The following is an 18,891-nucleotide window of genomic DNA, read 5'->3' on the forward strand; positions in this document are numbered from 1 at the left end:
AGGAGCCCCCCGCCCCTTCCCCTTCCCTGGATGCTGCCCCCAGCAGCCCCCTGCCCCCACCCCTTCCCTGGATGCTGCCCCCAGTAGCCCTCTGCCCCCACCCCTTCCCTGGATGCTGCCCCCAGCAGCCCCCTGCCCCCACCCCTTCCCTGGATGCTGCCCCCAGTAGCCCTCTGCCCCCACCCCTTCCCTGGATGCTGCCCCCAGCAGCCCCCTGCCTCTGCCCCTTCCCTGGATGCTGCCCCCAGGTACCTGTTACCCCCCAGGGAGTCCTGCAGGAGCCGTGTTAGTTTGGAGTCCCTGTAGGGCACATGCACCACCTTCTTGCTCTGGTCGCCAAGGGCGCTGATCACATTGCCCAAGGCCAGCTGTGGGAGACAGACCCTGTCACTCAGGATCATACACATGGCAGGGGATGGGAACTCCCAGATCAGCTCCCTGGCCCCAGTGGCATTCATACTGTCTGGTGAGGTCATAGGCTGATGTGAGCTGGTGACATTGGGATATTGGAGGTGGGAGGAGGCTGCAGGATGAAGGGCCAGAGACCTTACAGGAGTGATGCCCAGGGAGTAAGGTACCCAAGGAGGGCCTGGGCACTGCAGGGTCTTGCAAGGGTCTGATCCCAAGCCAGGCTGCTGTTTGGGGCTGGGGCCCACCGTGTGCTCACCAGGCCACAGTTGATGGAGATGCCCTCTTTGGCCCGCTCGCCGGTGGCTCCTGTCCGCTTCAGGCGCTCTGAGCCAGCCAGGTCCACGAAGTGAAACTTAGCGGTTAGGGTCTCATACTCACTCGCAGGCGCTGTGCCCTCAGGAAGCCCAGGTATGGCCTCACCACCCTGCAGCAAAGTTTGGCACCTAACTGTCCAGCTCTTGGCCCACCTGGCCTCAATGCTGGCAGGGAGTGGGCCACACCTGCCCTGGGCCTCCTTCCCCTTGCATGCTCAGTACCCACAGTCCCCAGCTAACTCTCAGTGACTGGTCCCAATGCAGCAAAAGAGGCCATCAGATCGCCACTGTGTGGATGTGGGTAAGCAGAAAACTCAACTAGTGGCAGAGGCCAGCCTCGGCTCTGGTGTGCTGGCTCTGTACCCACACTGTGCCCTCTGCCAGTCTTGGCTCCTGGGTTTCGGGCAGGGGGCTCCTTACCAGGTCGGGCTGGGTGCACAGGCGCATCTGGCACAGGTGGATGGTGAAGATGGCGTGGGAGCGTGAGCTCTGCACGTTCATCTGGGTGCTGGCCGTGGTGCGTGACAGGGCGCCCTGCTTCAGGCACTGGATCAGCTGGGGGTGAAGGCAGAAGGCAGAAGGCAATACTTGGGATCCGACCTTTCCCTAGCACCGCGTGCCTGCCCGGCCCTCTAGTGGGAGCTCACCTCCTCCTGTGAGCTGATGAGGCGAGATGTAACGCCCGTGGTGTAGATGCCGCCATTGGCGTCCTCGTGGATCTTGATGTTGGACCTGCGGTGGCGGGCATCAGGGTCGCGGGTACTGTCAAACAGGTCAAGGATCTCCTCGTTGTAGAGCTGCGGCGGGGAGGAGACAGCTCCTGGGCATTCCCACACTCACGCTCCACCCCACAGATTTGCAGACTGATGCATCACAGGTCCCCAACCCTGGGCCCCTTGGGTGTGAGTTCTACCACCTTTCTCCTGGACAGGGGAGGGAGAGCTGGGCCTTGGGCAGAGCTGGCCTGAGGCTGTGCCCTGCTCCTTGGCTCTCCAAGAACCACCTTCCAGCAGCCCTTGGTCCCACCTGGAGTTGAGGAAGCAGGACCCTGACGTGGGTAAATGCTAATAAGTCTCTGAGAAGGGAGAGAGGAAATGGGGCTGTGATTTAACTGAGGGAGGGTAGAGGTAGGCCCTGGAGGAGACCAGAGCCACCCTACCCTGATCCTTGTTGTCTCCAAGGGCTGAGGTGAAGACAAGCCCTCAGTGGTTGCACCTTGCTCTGTGCTGGTTCCGGAGAGCAGGCCACTATCCCCACACCCTCCACTGCTGTAGCCTCCTGCAGGCCAGGAGCAGTCACACCATCTGGGGGTGGGGGAGGAGGCAGCCATGCAGATTCCAGTGCTTTGGAAGCACTGGCTGGGACAGGTCCACGTACTAAGGGGCTGGACATCCAATGGGCAGAGTTGGGTCATGGAACAGGAAAAGGATGGAAGCGGTGTGGGAGTTAGATCTTGTTGGCCCGTTGGGCAGGGCGGGTGGGAGATGGCAGCCCTTGGACATCCGAGGCTTTGATGGCCTTAAAGGGACAGAAATACCTCACAGGAAGGGGAAGAGGAAACAGAAGGGGGACAGATGGGTGCTGAGGCGTGTGTCTGTCTGCATTGGGATGGCGTATTTAACCCCTTGGGGCTCACTCCAGGCCATTAATTTTCCAGGAACTGGCCTGTTCTTTGAGGGAAACCCACAGCAAGGGGTTGGAGAAGGGAAGAAAAGGAAGAGACGTGAGAGGAAGAAAGCTGACGGGAGACGGTGCAGCTGGATGCACAGGCGGTGTGCACTCTGGAGTCCCTGGGGGGATAGAAGCAAGGTAGGGCATGCACAGCTTGAAGAGGGAGGTCACACTCCCACAGCTGAGGGCTGCCGGGGTACCCTCAGGGCTCCAGGGTTGCCAGGGTCCTCGGGCTAGGGTTAACAGCAGCCCTGGAAGCTGTGCCCTAGAGAAGCAGCTGCTAGAGTAGGCAGAAGTGCCCACCATCCCAGAAATCCTTCCCTGACAGGGGGAACAATGGCCTCTGCGGTTACTGAGCTTGAGATCCGACAGGTCTAGGGGTCAAAGAACTCAGAGGTGCCTGCCTGACCTTGAAAGGCCCTGGCTGCCACATCCCTGTGCGCTCCCAGGGCCAGAACGAGGCCAGATGCCAAGAAGACCCTTTTCTCTAGGGACCCTGCCCTCCTGTAGGCAGAGGCCCCAAGGGGTGGAGCAGGCCACAGTCAGGAAGCGACGGACCAGGCTGCTTGGATGCAGAGGGGCCTGTGAAAGCCAGAAGGGAGGGAGCATGGGCCTCACCAGGCACTACCATCTGAATCAACAGTGGCCCCAGAGGAGAGAGGATCTGTTCAAAGTCTCTTGGCTCGAAGCATCACAGGTAGAATTGGTCAGGAGGGGCATCACTCAAGCCCCATGGGAACAGAGAGCCTCATGGGGTGTCCCTCACCTATAAACACCCCTGGGGCTCCTCATGCTCCCCACACAACCCTCCCACAGTGGGAGGAGGGCCAACTTCCATGTCCCAGGCCACAGTACCTCCAGGAACTGAGCGCTGACTTTGAATTCAGGCCCGGGCACGCCCTGTTCCTGTGCCCGCCGCTTGCGCTCAGCAATGCCTCCAAAGAGGTGGGCGATGGCCCTCGGGATGATGCCCTGCTCCTCCTCCGATGTCGCCATGTCGAAGCCCGTGCCCATAGTATATGTCTTCCCAGCTCCTGTCTGTGTGGTAGAGGTGGAAGAAGGGTGTCACCCAGGACCTTCAGGGGCCCTGTGTGTCAAACTTGCACCCCTCTTGGTCCCAAAGCTAGGCATCCCTCTCCCTAGCACTCCTTGCTCTGCTTGCTGAGGCAGCATCCTCAGACAGCAGACAGACTGCACGGCTCTAAAGGTAGGGCTGTCACCCTGATCAGGCTGAGGTGCAGGGACACCAGGAGAGGGATGGGCCCTGGGGAGAGTGAAGGGGACTGACCTGCCCATAGGCCAGCACTGTGGCATTGTAGCCCTCGAAGCAGCCCTCGATGAGCTTGCTCACACAGGTCGAGTAGATCTGCTCCTGCCAGGTGTCCAGGTCGAAGACAAAGTCATAGGTGAAGGCCTTGTCCTTCCCCAGGAGGACCTGGGGCTCCCCCGGGGTGACGGAGGTACAGATGTGACAGCCCTCAATCTTCTCCTTTGACAGCTGGGGCCGGATCCTGCCCAGGAACAGGGAGAGCCCAGTGTGAGGCCCAGCAGGGGGCGCTGAAGGGCACCGCTGCTGGCTCTACCCTTCCATGGCAGAGTGAAGGCAGGCTGGGAGTCCACGGGGACCAATAGTAACAATGGCCCCCTCACTGGGAAAGCAGCTGCTAACATGTGCCCAGCATTCAGTGCACACCGGATCCGCATTAAATGTGGTTGCTGTAAGCAAACTCACAGGATCTTCACCATAAATCTGTGCCTGATTTTATGGATGAATGCGCAGGCTGTGAGAATGTAACAGAGTTGCCCCAGGGTGTTTGGTGTAAAGTGGCCAAGCCAAACCCAGCACTGGGCAGGAGAAAAAAAGACAGTGTGCCTGCTCCTGAGCCAAAGTGAGGCTCAGAGGGCCAGGCGTGGCCACTCTATCCAGCTCCCAGTCATGTTCCCCAGGGCCAAAGTTCAGCTCCTCCAGGGCCCCTGCGGCCAACGAGCCCCCCACCCCCAGCTCCTCAGATGCCATAGCCTGGCAGACCTTCTCAGGAGCAGACCAGACACAGCTCTGGCAGCCCCAAGTCAAGGCCAAGAGTCCCCGTTGGAGTGGGGACAGACGGCAGGACAGCCAGGGCACAGACCCGTATCCCCAAATTCTCGAAGCCCCAGCTCCCCAACCTTGCCAGCCTAGACACAACTGCCTCATTCAACTTCCTCTTCCAAGCAGCCAGCACGAGGTCCCCTTGGCAACCAAGTCGGAGTCCCTGGGCATGCTTGTTGGGGGCTTGGCAAAAAGTACCCCAAACCCTGAAGCAGAAGGGAGTGGGCTAGGTTCTGATGCCCACAGGCTCACCCGAGCCAGCCCTGGCAGGGCACTCACAATGGGCTGCCTGTCTGGTTTTCACTCCTATGCCAGCATTTAACCAAGAGAAGAACTAGAGGGGCCGGGGCCAGCGTCCATCAGAAGAGGATTGTCCTGTGTCCAGCGCTCACTTGCTTATAGCTGCGGGAGGTGCTGGCCTGTGTGGGCTCTCTCTGCACTTGGCTGAGATACAGGAGCTGGACCAGTGGGAGGAGTCCTGGAGGCCGTCGGGGGAGCTCCCCTAGGCTAGTCCCTGCCTCCAGATGGGAGACCACGTGCTTTTCCTGAGGCGAGTACAGGTCCCCGCAGGTCAGAGACTCTTCCCACGAAGGCCAGCTGAGCTGGGCCGAGGTTTCCCCCTGCAGGAATTCCTGCCTGGGAAGGGACCAGATGGATCCTGTGCATCCCCTCAGGACCTCTAGACCAGAAGCCTGACTCCTGGCCAAGCCTCAAACTCAGTGGGGCTCCGGTGAGACCTCTGCCCTGACCACGAACAGCGGCACAGACCACTCACCCAGGAAGACTATGCACAAGTAGGAGGCCTGTATTAAGCCCAGATCCTCAGTAACGCGCTGGGAGTCCTGCCGCCTCCATTTCTAAGTGAGGAACCTGGGTGGGGGCAGGTCACTCACAGACAGCAAGGAGCCTGTGCATTTGCTGGCCTTGTCATCTCCAGCCCTCCCAGGCTGCTCTGAGGAGCGAGGCTCCCTGTGCCAAGGGCAAGGTATCTTAGACAGACAGGCAGCTCGGAGGGAGGGGTGCTGCACGCAGGCACTGGTCTGAAGTCCCAGGGGAGCCGAGACTCCAGCCGGCCAGCGGCTGTCAAGTCCCCGGTGCTACCCGCTAGCAGCAGCTCCTGAAGACACTCCCCACCACGGGGCTGCTTGTGATGGGATTTCTGGATCTAATTCAAATGGCATTTAATTACAGCAGGCGGATGGCAATGCTGGCAATAGGAGGAAATCGAATCAGCATCTCTGGAGACTGTGAGGGGGTGGGTGGGAGGCAGCAGCACGGCTTGTCAGGACCCTTCAGTGACAGGACCAGCGTCTGCATGTGCAACCAGCCACCAGCCCACCCAGGGAGCCTGCCTGCACACAAGAGCAGTTGAGACAGAAGAGGTAGGGGAGGGACCCAGGGTGTTAGGGTTCAGGAGTGGTGGGGCTAATCAGGCATTCACCTTGGAATCCCATGTTGGTCCAGCACATCCTGAAGGGCAGAGCTAGCTAGCCAGTCCCATGCTGGTCATTTTAAGACCAGGGTCTTTGCTAGGGTCCAGGTGGGTGAGCAGTGTCACCTAGACAAATGGGAACCACTGGGAGATAAAGGACACAGACCCCAGGGCCCGGCACGGTAGCCTAGTGGGTGAAGTCCTTGCCTTGCACATGCCGGGATCCCATTTGGATGCGGGTTTTAATCCCGGTGGCCCCGCTTCCCAACCAGCTCTCTGGAGACCCAGAAGAGGCCTCAGGCTCCTAGCTTTGGCCCAGGGCAGTTCCAGCCCTTGTAGCCACTTGGGGACTGAATCGTCAGATGGAAGTTATTTCTCTCTGTCTCTCCTCCTCTCTGTGTATCTGACCCTGCCAGGCTACCCTATCCACATGCAGCTGTGAGCTGGGCTAGTCCACCTCCATTTTCCAGGAAGGTGGCTGGGCTTTGAGGTGGCAACTTAACACAGAAGAGTGGACATAGCAAAGTGGCCAGTATGTTCTGCTCTGGCAATGGTCAATGTAATTGCAATTCCCCAGCAGCCTCTCATGCAGACAGCCCTGAGTCCCCACAGGCTAAGGAGATGGCTGGCACCACCTTTTGAGCCAGGGAGGCTCTGTGAGGGGACTCTGTGTGTCCCTCCATGCAGCAGGCCCCACCTTGAAGAGGCAACTGTGTTGGGACAGGTCCTCTCCAAGCCATGAACCCGAGTGAACTCAAAATCCATGCCCTGCACGGGGGACACCAGAGAGCAGGGGCCCTCTCCTGGGGCTCACTACTCCTGCTGGGCCTCTGGGAGCTCCCTTCCCAGTCTGTACTTTCTAAGAACCCCCTCGCCCTTCCCCCTCCAGCAGCCTCTTCTGTTGGCCCCACCCTGGGTGAGGTCACTTTTAGGGGCTGCTCTCAAAGTGGCAGTGGCCCACCAGCTCCAGATAAGGGGAAAGGAGGCAGCCTCCCCAGACAGCAGGGTGGTGAGGGTAGAGCCAGTTGGCCCTGTCCCTCCCCCAGTACTTAGGGATCAGTCCCTGGCCTCTCCCAGCTGAACCCTGAGCCCAAGGAGCTAAGACCAGAGCCAGAAGGAGCGTAAAGCAAGTGAGGTGTCTGACTTCAGGAGGCAAGGAAGAAGCTTGGTGATCAAGATACTGGATAGAGCCGGTGCTGTGGCACAGTAGGCTAAGCCACCCACTACAGCGTGGATATCCCATATAGATGCTGGTTCATGGTTGCTCCACTTCCAATTCAGCTACCTGCTACTGGCCTAGGAGAGTAGCTGAAGATGGATTAGGGCTTGGGTCTCCCTGTGGGAGACCTGGAAGAAGCTCTGGGCTCATGGCTTAGCTCTGGCTGTTGCAGCCATTTGAGGCGCAAACCAGTGGATGGAAGACATCTCTCCTCTCGGTCACACTCTGCCTTTCAAATAATAATAGATGAAAAAATTTTTTTAAAAAGATAATGGATGAATTCCCATTTTTGAAAAATCAAATTGGCAACCTATGGTCCCAGCTGCCTATCACTGTCGACTGCCCAAGCCCAGGGACTCTCTGACTCTCAGCAGAGGGCACCTTCCCCCAAGTCCACCCCTTGTGCACGTCCTGTAGGGAAGGAGGCCCAGGGCAGCCCTGCTCAGAAAGGCCCGGAGCACAACAGAGCTGGACTATTTGTTCCTTGGCAGTGGCAGGCTGAGCTGGAGGAGGAGAAAGGGCCCAGTGCTTTTCAGAGGCAGGATCTGGCACAGCCGGCCCAGGGGTCGCTGGCTTCCTCTGTGCAAGACCAGCCCAGCGGAGGGGGGAGGGGCTGCTGTGATGTGGGAAGCCGCCCCGCCCCCAGGGCTGAGTGGGGGCCAAGGAGGCACTGGCTGCTGAGACGCCACTCCTCCAGACCCCACACAGCAGCTCCCTCCACGGAGTGGCAGCGACAGGGCGGGACAAAGGCCTGAGCCGGGGGCTGTGGGAAGCGCTGAGCTCAGCGTTCTTGGTGGAGCCAGGGCGGAAGGGGGAAGCTGAAGGAGATGGCGGAGGCAGGCTAGCAGGGGCATGGAGAGGCTGCCAAGGAGAGAAAACTCCCTGTGCTGAGGATATCAATGGGCACATCAGGCATGTGCCTGCAGCATGGCCCCAGCTGGCCACTCCTTTGGTTCCTAACTGATTTGCTGGCCATAGCTTTGCCATGAGGCTGAGGCGCCTCCCACTAGGAAGAGTCTTACTTTTCACCGAGAACTGTCCTAGAATCCTAAATAACTCTTACGGAAATGATGCACAGCCTTTGGCTCCTGATGTCTTTTCTCTGCTGGTACTTGACCTTGATTTATTCAACTCGCTCAAAGAACAGCCACCACAATGGCCACACAGAGAGCAAGATGGTCTCATGCTACACACCACCTAGGATGCACCTGCTATAGGTCCTCCCACCATCATTCAGTTATTTTTCTTTTAAGATTTATTAATTTTTATTGGAAACGCAGATTTACAGAAAGAAGGAGAGACAGAAAGAAAGATCTTCTGTCTGCTGGTTTATTCCCTACATGACCGTGACAGCCGGAGCTGAGCTGATCCAAAGTCAAGAGCCAGGAGCTTCTTCTAGGTCTCCCATGTGCAGGGTCCCAAGGCTTTGGACTGTCCTCAACTGCTTTCCAAGGCCACAAGCAGGGAGCTGGACAGGAAGCAGGGCCACTGGGATCAGAACTGGTGCCCATATGGGATCCCCGCACGTGTAAGGCGAGGACTTTAGCCACTAGGCTTTCGTGCCGGATTTATTTATATGAAAGCTTTCGAAAGGCAGAGAGACACACAGACAATGGCCTGTCCACTGGTTCATTTCTCAAATGACCATGATAGCCGGGGTTGGGTCAGGTCAAAGCTTGGAGCCTGGAACTCCTTCTGGGTGTTCCGTATGCGTGCCAGGGCCCCAAGTGCTTGAGCTGTCATCTCTTGCCTCTGAGGGTTTGAACTAGCCGCAAGCTGGAATGGGGAGTGGCCAGGAACCCCGAAATGGGCTGCCAAATGCCCACTCATCCAGCACTGATGTGGGTATGTACCCCTCACTGACCAATAAAAGTTCAGAGAGAAATGCCTAGTTCAAGACCACACAGCTCAGAGCTGTGGCGGGTATTTAGGAAGACTCCCTTTAGCAGTCACCAGGCCTGGGCATCAGGGCCTTCTCCACAGGCCCAGGATGAGCCAGAGCCCTGGCCAGGCACCACCCCTCCAATGGTGTTATAACTAGACCCTTTGGAAGAAGCCCAGAGGGAATAAAGCCAACAACCGTTTCCTACTCTAGGACCACAATGCTTCTCTGGGATCCCGAAAAGGAGCTAGCTCCCAGAGGCTACAGGGACAGCTCGGCAGGGCCCTCAAAGCCAGCCTCTGGGTCTTTTGTGCCCAAGCCCCAGGAACCAGGCCACATCTGCCCAGACTACCAGCGTCCCTCCTCGCCCCCATCTCACGTCTGGCTCCAGACACAGGCCATAGGGGGCAGCGGAAGGTGGGGGCGCACATGTCTGCAAGGGGGTGGGCCTGGGGGCAGGGACATAGAGAGGAGCCTTATGATTGCTGGTGTGCCTGGCACACAGGGCCACTTAGCCAGGCTGTGAACTGCTGGAGCCACATGTCATCAAGGATGGGGCAAAATCCAAGGAGGGATTTAGTAAAGTTAGCAGAAAGCACTTCCTGCCTGCCCAGACGGCTAAGCCCAGGAAAGCAGCCCTTTGCCCTCAGCAGACATTCCTCTTGGACACATCACTCCCGCTTCGCTCAAGCACCTCCTCCACCCCTAGGCCTGTCTGAGGTCTAACACGCTCAGCTTTCTCCCCCTCTCTCTCACACACACATACACACACATACACACACACACACACACACTGCTGCAAACACCTTGTCAAACAGTAGGATTGTGCCCCCTGTGACACCTGGAAGGTGTGAAATGTCACACAATCGGTGGTGGTAGAGATGAAATCCAAGGCAAGCCTGCCTGCTTCCCACCCAGCTGCTCTGTGCCAGGCTTGGAGGCAAGGGTGGCTGGTGAAAAATGACCCCGGTGGGATTCTCCCAGGCTGATCCCAGGAGCAAGTACAGTGTATCCACAGCTTCCTGACTGGCCTCAGGTTTGAGACCAGAGCCTGGAAGAGCACAGAGCTGGGAGCCTGGAGGAGCCCAGAGGAGCCCAGAGGCAGTATCCCCACCAAAGGAAGCAGCTTTCTTTGCACAGAGAGCATGTCTACACCCCCACCTTAATGAGCATCCTATCTCCTCCTCCTCCTCCCTGTGGCAGCCTGCCAGCTCTGGGCAAGACGGCTGCTAGCAAAATCGCTTGTCTCAGGGGAGTCTGGCTTTGAGACACCCGAGGGGTTTGGAGCTGATTTTGCCCAGATATGGCACCCTCCTTCCCTGGAGGCATTCTGCTCCAAGTCAAGGTGGCTAGATGTAGCCTGGGTGCTGGGCCTCCAGTCCAGTGCCCTCAATGATGAGCAGGCTGCCTCTGAACCCCTCCAAGAAGGTTTTGTTTGTGAGGACAAGGGACATGAGTTTCTGAGACCCTAGGAGGCTGGTGAGGGGGGTCATTAACCCCTAGGAACCCTTTCTGCCTGGCGTCCTGCCCTCCAGTATTCCTGAGAGCATGGCAAAGGGGTGTGATACCCCAAGAAAATGGATAGGAAGCTAGCAGGTACCTCAGGATCCTGACCCCACTGCCTTCTCAAAGCAAGTGTCTTTGACGTTTTCAGTTCTCAGTCCTGGCTGAGGACTTGAGTAATGTCTGGGATGGGGAGGAGCAAGTGGGGGTGGGGAGGCAGCAGGGCAGGGGGCACCATGAGGATGGCCAAGGCATCGGGAGTTCAGCCTCAGAAAGCCTCAAGCCACACATGAGGGGTTGGGTGGGTGGTGGTGAGGTGAGAAGGCAGGAACTGGGGACAGGATGTGGAGGAGCAGCTGGGAAAAGGGGCTGACCAGAGCCGGTCATCTCCACCTTAAGGGGCAGGGCCACCTGAGCAAGTCTCACCCAAGGCATCTCAGGGGCTGAAAGCAGCGAGCTCAGGCCAGCTCTGGGCAGTGCTTGAGCTCGGCTGCATTCTGTCCTACCCCCATCTCAGGGCATCTGGCAGGAGTTTCCCATAACCTCCCAGGAGACTGGAGATGCTTAGAGCCCACAGCCCAGAGCTGTGACGGCATCTGCATCTGGTGGGGAACAGCTCGGTGGGGACTGGCCCTTGGGGACTGCTTCCCTGCTGAGGAATGCAGAGCAAAGAGCAGCTGGCTGCCTGCTTGCCACGCTGGCCCTGGGTCCACCCCCACTGCCAGCTGCGTGCAGGCCACTCGGCACTCCCGCCTCAGGTGGGACCAGCCCAGCCTAGGGAAAACATAGGCAGTTTCCAGTTGTGTTGTAGTTGGCTGCTGCTCTGGCATGCTGAGGGAGAGGGACACCCTGGGGACCAGGAGCACAGCACACCCTCCTGTCCACACCCTGGGGAGCCAGCTGGAGCTGGAACCACCCAGGGAAGAGGACCCTGCTGTCACCTGCCCTGGGGCCTCACAGCCACTCTCCCTCACTGCAGGGATGCAGGGGAGGACCTAGGTGCTAGTGGGTGGGTGGGTGGAAGCCTGGGCTCCCCTTCCAGCTCCTCCAGCTGTTCACAGAAAACACTGACTCCCTCTGTCTAGGAGACCCAGCACAGCTGGGGCTGTGACATGGGATTGGGGTGCGTGTGTGTGTGTGTGTGTGTGTAGCAAGGGGAGGACAGGGATGGCAGGAGGAGATGTGATAGTCCCAGAACTTCCTGCCTTAGACAGAGGCAGGGGAGCCTAGGGAGAAAGACAGATGTTAGGGACAGCTGCAGGGAGCTGGGACGGGGAGAAGCTCCCCAAGCACAAAAGAAACAGCCTGGATTTGCTGACAGGCTGTCCCAGGCATGCTAGGAGACCTCACAGCAGAACCAGGGCAGCTCCACCCCTTGTCACACATCTGCACGGCACCAGGGCCCTTCCTGTCCACCTTACCCACTGTGTGTGTCAAGGCATTTGAGACTGAGGGCTCTGAGGACAGGGCATGTGGGCTGCAGAGCCGGGGGGAGCACAGAGCCAAGTGAGGAGCAGGGGCTTGTAAAGGAGAATGCCCCGGGCTCCAGGACAGACTCCTGTACATGCTGGCCCTGTGTGCTCACCTGTATGATGACGGGACTCACCTCAGTCAGTGGCAGGCACGGTGCCATGTCATAGGCAAAGAGCCTGGCACAGCATAAGGGCTCAACAAATCAGGGTGCTTAGCCACTGCCTAGGTATGTCTCTGTCCTATGACAGTGTGTGTCCTGCCTAAACAAAAAAGCAAAGCACATTTCTGTGTACGGGGAACAGTGTGCTACAGCTTAAAGCACAAGGAGCCTGCTGAGCTGCATAGAAACGAAGCTGCTTCAGTCTGCTGCATTAAACGGTATGTCGCCTCCTTTACCTAAGCCACCACTCTTCCCAAAAGAGCAAACCAGGGGTTCCCATTCTCCAGTGGGTAAATCTGAAACCTAGAAGAACAAACAGGCCAGCAGTAGATGCACTGCCTTGGCCCCAGCTCTGCCCTTTTGCTCCCAGGACTGTAAGAGTCAGGGTGCCGGGCGTATGTCACCTTCACTGCTTGCTGGGCCCCACGTCACCCTGCTCAGCTCGGCGGTTCTCAAAACTGAGATCCAATCCGAGCAGCTGGCTGGGTGTGGAGGGGACGGTTTCCGGGGCCTGTGGTTACTACACTTCCTTAGGATGACATAAACCTTATTTCTGCAGCTGGAGGCCACCATCTCAGTTTTGGGGCTCCACACAACCCTGCCTAAGCCTCAGTTTCCTAGACCCAGGTGGCCTGAGCCCTGCCTGCCAAGGCATCCTGCTGGACTGCCCCACCCAGCTTCTTCCATCTTCTGCTTCACCCTCTCAGACCGTGGAAGACCAAGACTGCAGGGCAGTCTGGGACTCAGAAAAATTTCTGCATCTGTAGTCCAGATGGGCACCCGCAGGTGTGCCATCTAACGCCAGCTGGAGCTGCCCTCCAGCCCCTCCCCACCCCTGCTCAACCAGCATGGAGACGGATGGACTTGGGGCTGGCCAAGGCCCCTCCCCACCCCAGCACACTACAGGAAGGAAGCTTAGGGAACCCGGCAGCGATAAGGGGGGAGGGGTTAGGTAACATTGAAGGCTGCCCTCCTGGTGGGGGTTCAGAGCAAGGGGCTTGAAAGGGGGTTAAATAAATGCACCACATGTGACTTGGCTTCCTTCCCCAATTTCAACGTTGCCAACTTGTGTTTCTTAACCGCCATGTCCCCTTCCCCCCATTTTCCAAGCCTCCAGTTCTGCAGTTTAGCCTTGCAGCTCTCCTAGTCTCACTGTACCCCACCCCCAGGTACAGCCGAGGCAGCTGAGTCCTTACAGTGTCAGCGGATTAATGGATAAAGAGATCCCAGGGCAGGCCCCAGAAGCTTGGCCTGGAATCTCCAGGTACAAAGCCAGAAAAGCTGGGGTACAGAGGTGGACAGGTTTCAACCATGCTCAGGGCCTGCCCGGCCCATGTTCTAAAGCTCCAGGCCCTGGAAGGTTCCTCCTTCAGCTTTCCTGGACCCCAGGCCCTCCCGGAGCACTCTATAACACAGCCAGCTTTGATCCTCGTCCAGACGGAGATAGGGCCCAGTGCTCTGGGCCTGGCACTTGTCACCTAATCTAGCAGCCTGGGGTTTACACACACACACACACACACACACACACACACACACACACACACACACACACAGCCTGTCTCCCTTCTGGCCTCCCTGTCCCTGGAGCTGTACCCCATCGCTCACAGCAGGTTACTCTGCTGAGAATTCAAAGAGCACTGCAAGAAGGGACTTCCCTAGGTCCCAGCAGGAGGCGAAGAGCCTGGTGGGGTGTGAGGTGCATCTTCCAGGCACTTCCAGATCCCTGGCCCCCTGCTCAAGGGATCCCTGGGAGCTGGGTGGGGAGTTAGTAGGGAATCCAGAAGCATCCATCCCTGACACCATCTGCTCCCCCTCCCAACCCCAAGTCTAGTCCAGTCCCATCTCGGCTCTGTTAGAAACTGGGCTCTGTCCAGGTATTGTCTGCCTTCCACGGCCTGCTGCCCATTGAGGTCTGGCGTGTGCCGGGGCTGCCCAGCGTAGAGATGCGTGGGCGGGGCCCTCCTTTTCTTCAGTCTCTGAGGTGTGGAGTCCCTTCTGTCTATATTAGCAGCTCCAAGACCAGTCAGAGGTAAAAGCAGGGATGACCTCCTCACTGCCCATCATAGCCCCTTCTCTAGACAGTGCCCCTGTGGGCAGCAATGGGAACACCACCAGATTCTCTTGACTCCAGGACCCTGGGTGCCAATCCCAGACAACCCTCACACCTTCCCAGGCCCCGGTGTGGCTAGGGACCCTAAGCAGAGGTGGAGGCCTTTTGTTTGTCCTTCTCCTGCAAGATGGAGCCTCAAGGAAGGCCCCTCTGCCGAGAGTGCCCCAAAGCCCCCTTCCTTCTCAGCTCGGTCTCACGGGCTGGGGGCTGGAGCTTCAGCTACCTTTTATGGCACTCGCTGACTCTCCTGATCTGCCGCAGATGCTGTATTTACATTTCTCACTCCCACCCCATCACCACACCTCCCTCCCTGCTTCCCTTTCTCCTTCGACCTCCACCGCTCCTGCGGCAATGTCAGCCCAGCCCCGCCCCAGCCCGCCCGCCCACCAGGCACCTGCAAGCTACTCTTTGTCTCCCAGGCTGGGTAGGGCCGGGACAGTGTGTCCCAAGAGGGGCACCCCCAGTTACCACAGCCTGGGATGGAAAGGTCCTGATGCTTCCTCATCCTGTGTCCTGCGATCAGCTCCACTCCCTGGACTGCACAGGGGCTGGCCAGGCAGCCAGCGGCATCTGCCCTGCCTGGGGCAAGAAGCCTTGCCATCGATGGCCGTGTGTGACTCTATCTAGAAGCAGCTTCACCGGACCACTGGAATCTGGGTCACCTCTGTCGCAGGGGATCTAGGTCCTTCATTCCACAGAGGTGGGGGGGGGGGGTCCTCTTCACATCTCTGCCTCACCGGCCAGCCCAGGCTGGCACACTCCCGCGGACACACCCCTCCCAAGGAGAAAACCCCAAACAAAAGCAGGCAGCAGCAGTAGTGCGCTGCCCAGCATCAGCACCCAGCACAAAGAACACCCCTGCACCCCTGGGCGCCCCTCCCCGCAGAATCCACCCACTCCACCCAGCCTAGCACGGCCAGGACATCCTTTGCAGCGCAGGGCAGTCCCTGGGCTGCCCTAGAATGGAGCCCGGGGTGGGGTGGAGGACACCTTCCAAGCCCTGGAACTGAGACCCCCACGGAAAGGGCTCCAACAGGAAAAGAAGATCGCGGCCCCTGGACCGACCTCGGTGTGCAAAGCCGACCCCTGGGCCAGGGGCTGCCCTCGCCCGCGCGGCCCTCGGGGTGCAGAACAGGCCCGGCACGGGTCCGAGCCAGGGGGTGGTGCAGTTTGCCCCCTCAGGGAACCGTGATGAGCCGGCGGCCTCGTGGGACGCAAAGCGGAAACACACGGACCGCCCGGCCCGGGCCAGGGCTGGGTGTGAAATACCGGATTTCCTTGTTTGTTCGATTTTCTGATCATCGAGGGCTTCCCTGGAGGGCCCCCGAAATCATCAAGGCAAACAAAGCCCCCTTCCAGCCCGGCCGCGGCGCGCCCCCGCGAGACAAAGCCCGAGCCCCCTCGGCGCGCCCCCCTCGCCCACCTGACGGCCACCTTGACGCAGCAGTCCCCCTGGCCGGCCATGGTCCTCGGCGCTGCTCCGGCGCGGTCAGGGGCGGGGGTCGGGGGGCCGAGGCCCGAGGCGACGGCGGCCGGCGGCTGCGGCCGGCGACATGCTCGCGGCGGCGGGGGGCTCAGCCGCGCCGGGCGCCCCGCGCCGGGGCCCGCGCGCCCCCTCGCGCCATGGGCGGCGGCGGCCGCTCGCTGACAGCCGGCAGCGCGCCCCGCGCTCCTCACGCCGCGGCTCCCGCGCGCGCAGCTCGGCCGGGCCGCGCCTCCCGCCGCCGCGCGAACCCGGGGGGCGGGGCTGCCGCCGCCGCCGCCAATCCGGGGCCCGCACGAGCTGCGGGGGGCGGGACTTGCGCCTTTAAAGGGCCCTCTTGGCTCGCGGCCACGGGGCGGCTGGGGGGCGGGGCGGGAGCGGGGAGTTGCTGCGGGGTGGCTGCGGGCCGGGTTGTCACCACGCCGCGGCCTGAGACTGTGGAGCCGCAGCTCTTCAGCCGCGGTAGGATCCTGGGCTTACAGAGGAGGGAACTGGGACGCGAATTGGGGAACTACTGAAGGTCACGCGGCGAGGCAGTGGCTGAGCTCGGGTCGGAGCCCTGGGGCACTGCCCTCCCAGGCACCCCACAGTGATGAGCCTTTTGCGGCTGAACGCTCGGAAAGTTTCCCTTCTGCCTTTATGCTGGTAAACCCTCTGACCTTTATGCACGGGGATTCTCGCCACGGAATCCCTAGAAAGCCCCGACCCCCACGCGCGGCATCCTGGCCAGGCTCCCCGCCCGGTCCGGCTGCTGTGACCTTAATGACCCACACATGACCCGTCCCCCCTCGTCCCGCCGCGGGCTTGCTCACATCTGCCCCTTGTGACCGTAGGGGGCAGAAGGTCAGTGTGGGAGGCCTGTGCCGCCCCGGGACAGGCAGGAACAAAGCGGGCACTGAGCTCCGGGCACCTGGGTAGGTGGGCGGGGAAGGAAGGAGGAGCTGCCGGCAGGAGTGGATGAAAGGAAGGGGCAGTCAGTGGAGGAGACAGTTCCCTCCCAGGCCCCTCTACCCCCACGCCCAGCCAGACTCCCACCTCCCTATCCCTCAACTCCCAACATAGGGGCCATTCACAGGGGTTCCTTTTGCCAGCTGCCTGGCTCCCTCCCCTGGAAAGGACCCAAGAGAAGGACCAGCTGCAGCTCCAGATGCAGAAGGACATCTCGGGGGAGGGGAGCACAGGGAATCGCCTGCAGGCTTCTTGCATCAGCCTCACATGATGCAACCCGCTGCAGAGCTGCAAGATGCGCAGGTCAGCAGGGTGAGCGGCCGCATCTACTACCGCCATCCTCCTCGACCCCCAGCTGCACCCCAAGATAACTGTCCTAGCCAGTAGCCCAGACAGCAAAGATGATCTCAAGGGCAAATCTCAAGGTCAAACCAACACAGCCTTCCAGCATTCTCACAGGCACATTCCCCAGCCTTGTGACCTGAAGGAACCTCTTCCTGGGAACACGGGAAGGGAGTGGGAGTGTCACAGAGTGGGAGGCGCTGGGCGAGCTGGGTCAGGTCTTGTGACCCCCTGCTCGTGTGAGCCGCCCACACCAGGGAGTCCTCTGTGTGCACCTTCTTACTCATCCTCCTCACCGGGTGAGTTCAGTGCCATCATTGTCTTCCGGTTTTGCAAGTGTGACTGGGCACTGGGCTTGGCCCCAGCTTCTCTTCCAGGCACGGCAAACTCCAGACGTGGTTCTGGATGATGCTGCAGAGCTGCATCTTGCGCTCTTGGAGTCTTCTGGACTTGTCCGTGGGCAGCCCTGGTTTCCTCCGTGCAGTTTGACTCACGGGTCCGCTGCTGGGAAATGCCACCACAACCCACCCCCGCCCCCACCTCCCCTGTGTCTCCCCAGGCCACAGGATGTCAAGCCAGGGGAAGCAGAAAGGAGCATGGGCTAGCGACTCCAGGCCACCCAGGCCTTCTGCAGCCCCTCAGCATCACCTGCCTGGGCCACAGCTAGGGGCCTGGACCTGACCCCGGCTCTGCTGTCCAGCATGGAGGACGGAACTGGGCAGAGGCCAGATGGGCACCCTGCCTGGGAGGGGGCCCTCCCCCAACCCTGGTTGGGCAAGAGGCTTAAGCAGCAGCATGGAGGGATGCAGGCTCTGTCCAGCTTCCACACAGGCCCTGCTTCGGCCTCCAGTTTGTTCCCACTCCTACAGGCACTCCCACTTCTACCCCGCCTCCTGCTGGCTGCTCTTTTCCTTCTCTGCTTAGCAACCACAAGCTTCTTCGGATTCAGCTGCTTTGATACACGTCTTTTGGCCCTCCACCTGGCTACCTGTCAAAAGCACGTGCACACATACACATTTCTGTGAGTTGGCCCTGAGGCCCCATATGGCACTGGAATTGGAAGCCCTGGACTGCCCTGCATGGATGCTCCTCCTTCCCAGGCATCTTGGGTCCTGCCGTCTTTCCTCCTGACGGGAGCTGTGGGCGTCTGGGCAGATGGAGCCCTTGGGGGAGGGCCCCCTCCCAGGCAGGGCGCTCCCACGCTACTGGAGTTAAAATACTCCAGCCGCGACTCAGAAAAACCATCTGGCTCAGTTCTCACAGGCATGTTGTGGCCTTCCATAGCTGTGCTAACAGGAGCAGACCACAACACCTAGGAGAGACCCAGGACATGCAAATGACTCCAGAGAGCTGGGCCCCGTTCGGCTGGTAACACTGGGCATTGATCTGTGCAAAAGCTACAGGAACCTGAACAGCCCAGGGCCAGGAGAGGGCTATCTGGCCTGCAGTCCTAACCCCCCTCCCCAATTGCCATGCCTGATTCTGTACAGGGAACGGCCATCAGCCCAATTTGTGGTCAGATGGTCTCGCCACACCCTTCATTGCCCACTGAGAAGGCAGCTCTGCTGCCAGTAGGAGCTCGGGAACCCCGCAGTCAAGTGGGACGCAGGCCGGGGAGGTCCAAGCTGAGGCACCGGCTCAGCCTGACTTCCCCTGTTAGAAGAGGAGGCAGACGGAGCCGCAGAGGAAATCAGGGCCTGTTATAAATAGCAAGGGAGGCGAGGACTACTGCGATGGCAAACAACTCAGCAGCAGCCTTGGGAAAAAATCAAAACTCTTTTTTGGGTTTCCAATGCTAACAAGGGTTTAATAAACACTCCGTATAACCTCATGCGTGGGTTCCTTTCCTCCCTT

General features: G+C 59.7%; 1 protein-coding gene across 3 annotated transcripts in view; it reads right to left on the reverse strand.

Moving 5' to 3' along the window:
- The window catches only part of KIF21B (kinesin family member 21B), a 44,314-nt gene extending 28,493 nt beyond the window's left edge, over positions 1-15,821 (reverse strand). For 2 of the 3 annotated variants that reach the window (XM_040985428.1, XM_040985426.1), the window contains exons 1-5: positions 1,642-3,337; positions 1,373-1,522; positions 1,146-1,280; positions 668-835; positions 253-368 (exon numbers count right to left, since the gene is read on the reverse strand). In XM_040985428.1, the coding sequence (XP_040841362.1) occupies positions 253-368; positions 668-835; positions 1,146-1,280; positions 1,373-1,522; positions 1,642-2,139 (1,067 nt within the window). In that variant the 5' untranslated portion in view covers positions 2,140-3,337. Of the gene's footprint in view, positions 1-252; positions 369-667; positions 836-1,145; positions 1,281-1,372; positions 1,523-1,641; positions 3,435-3,684; positions 3,908-15,687 lie in introns of those variants that run through there. The other variant, XM_040985425.1, reaches the window with a different exon arrangement.
- Positions 15,822-18,891: the final 3,070 nt, after the last annotated feature.

The sequence above is a fragment of the Ochotona curzoniae genome, unplaced genomic scaffold (assembly GCF_017591425.1).
Source record: "Ochotona curzoniae isolate NIBS_2020 unplaced genomic scaffold, NIBS_Ocur_1.0 contig_430, whole genome shotgun sequence".
Taxonomy (NCBI): domain Eukaryota; kingdom Metazoa; phylum Chordata; class Mammalia; order Lagomorpha; family Ochotonidae; genus Ochotona; species Ochotona curzoniae.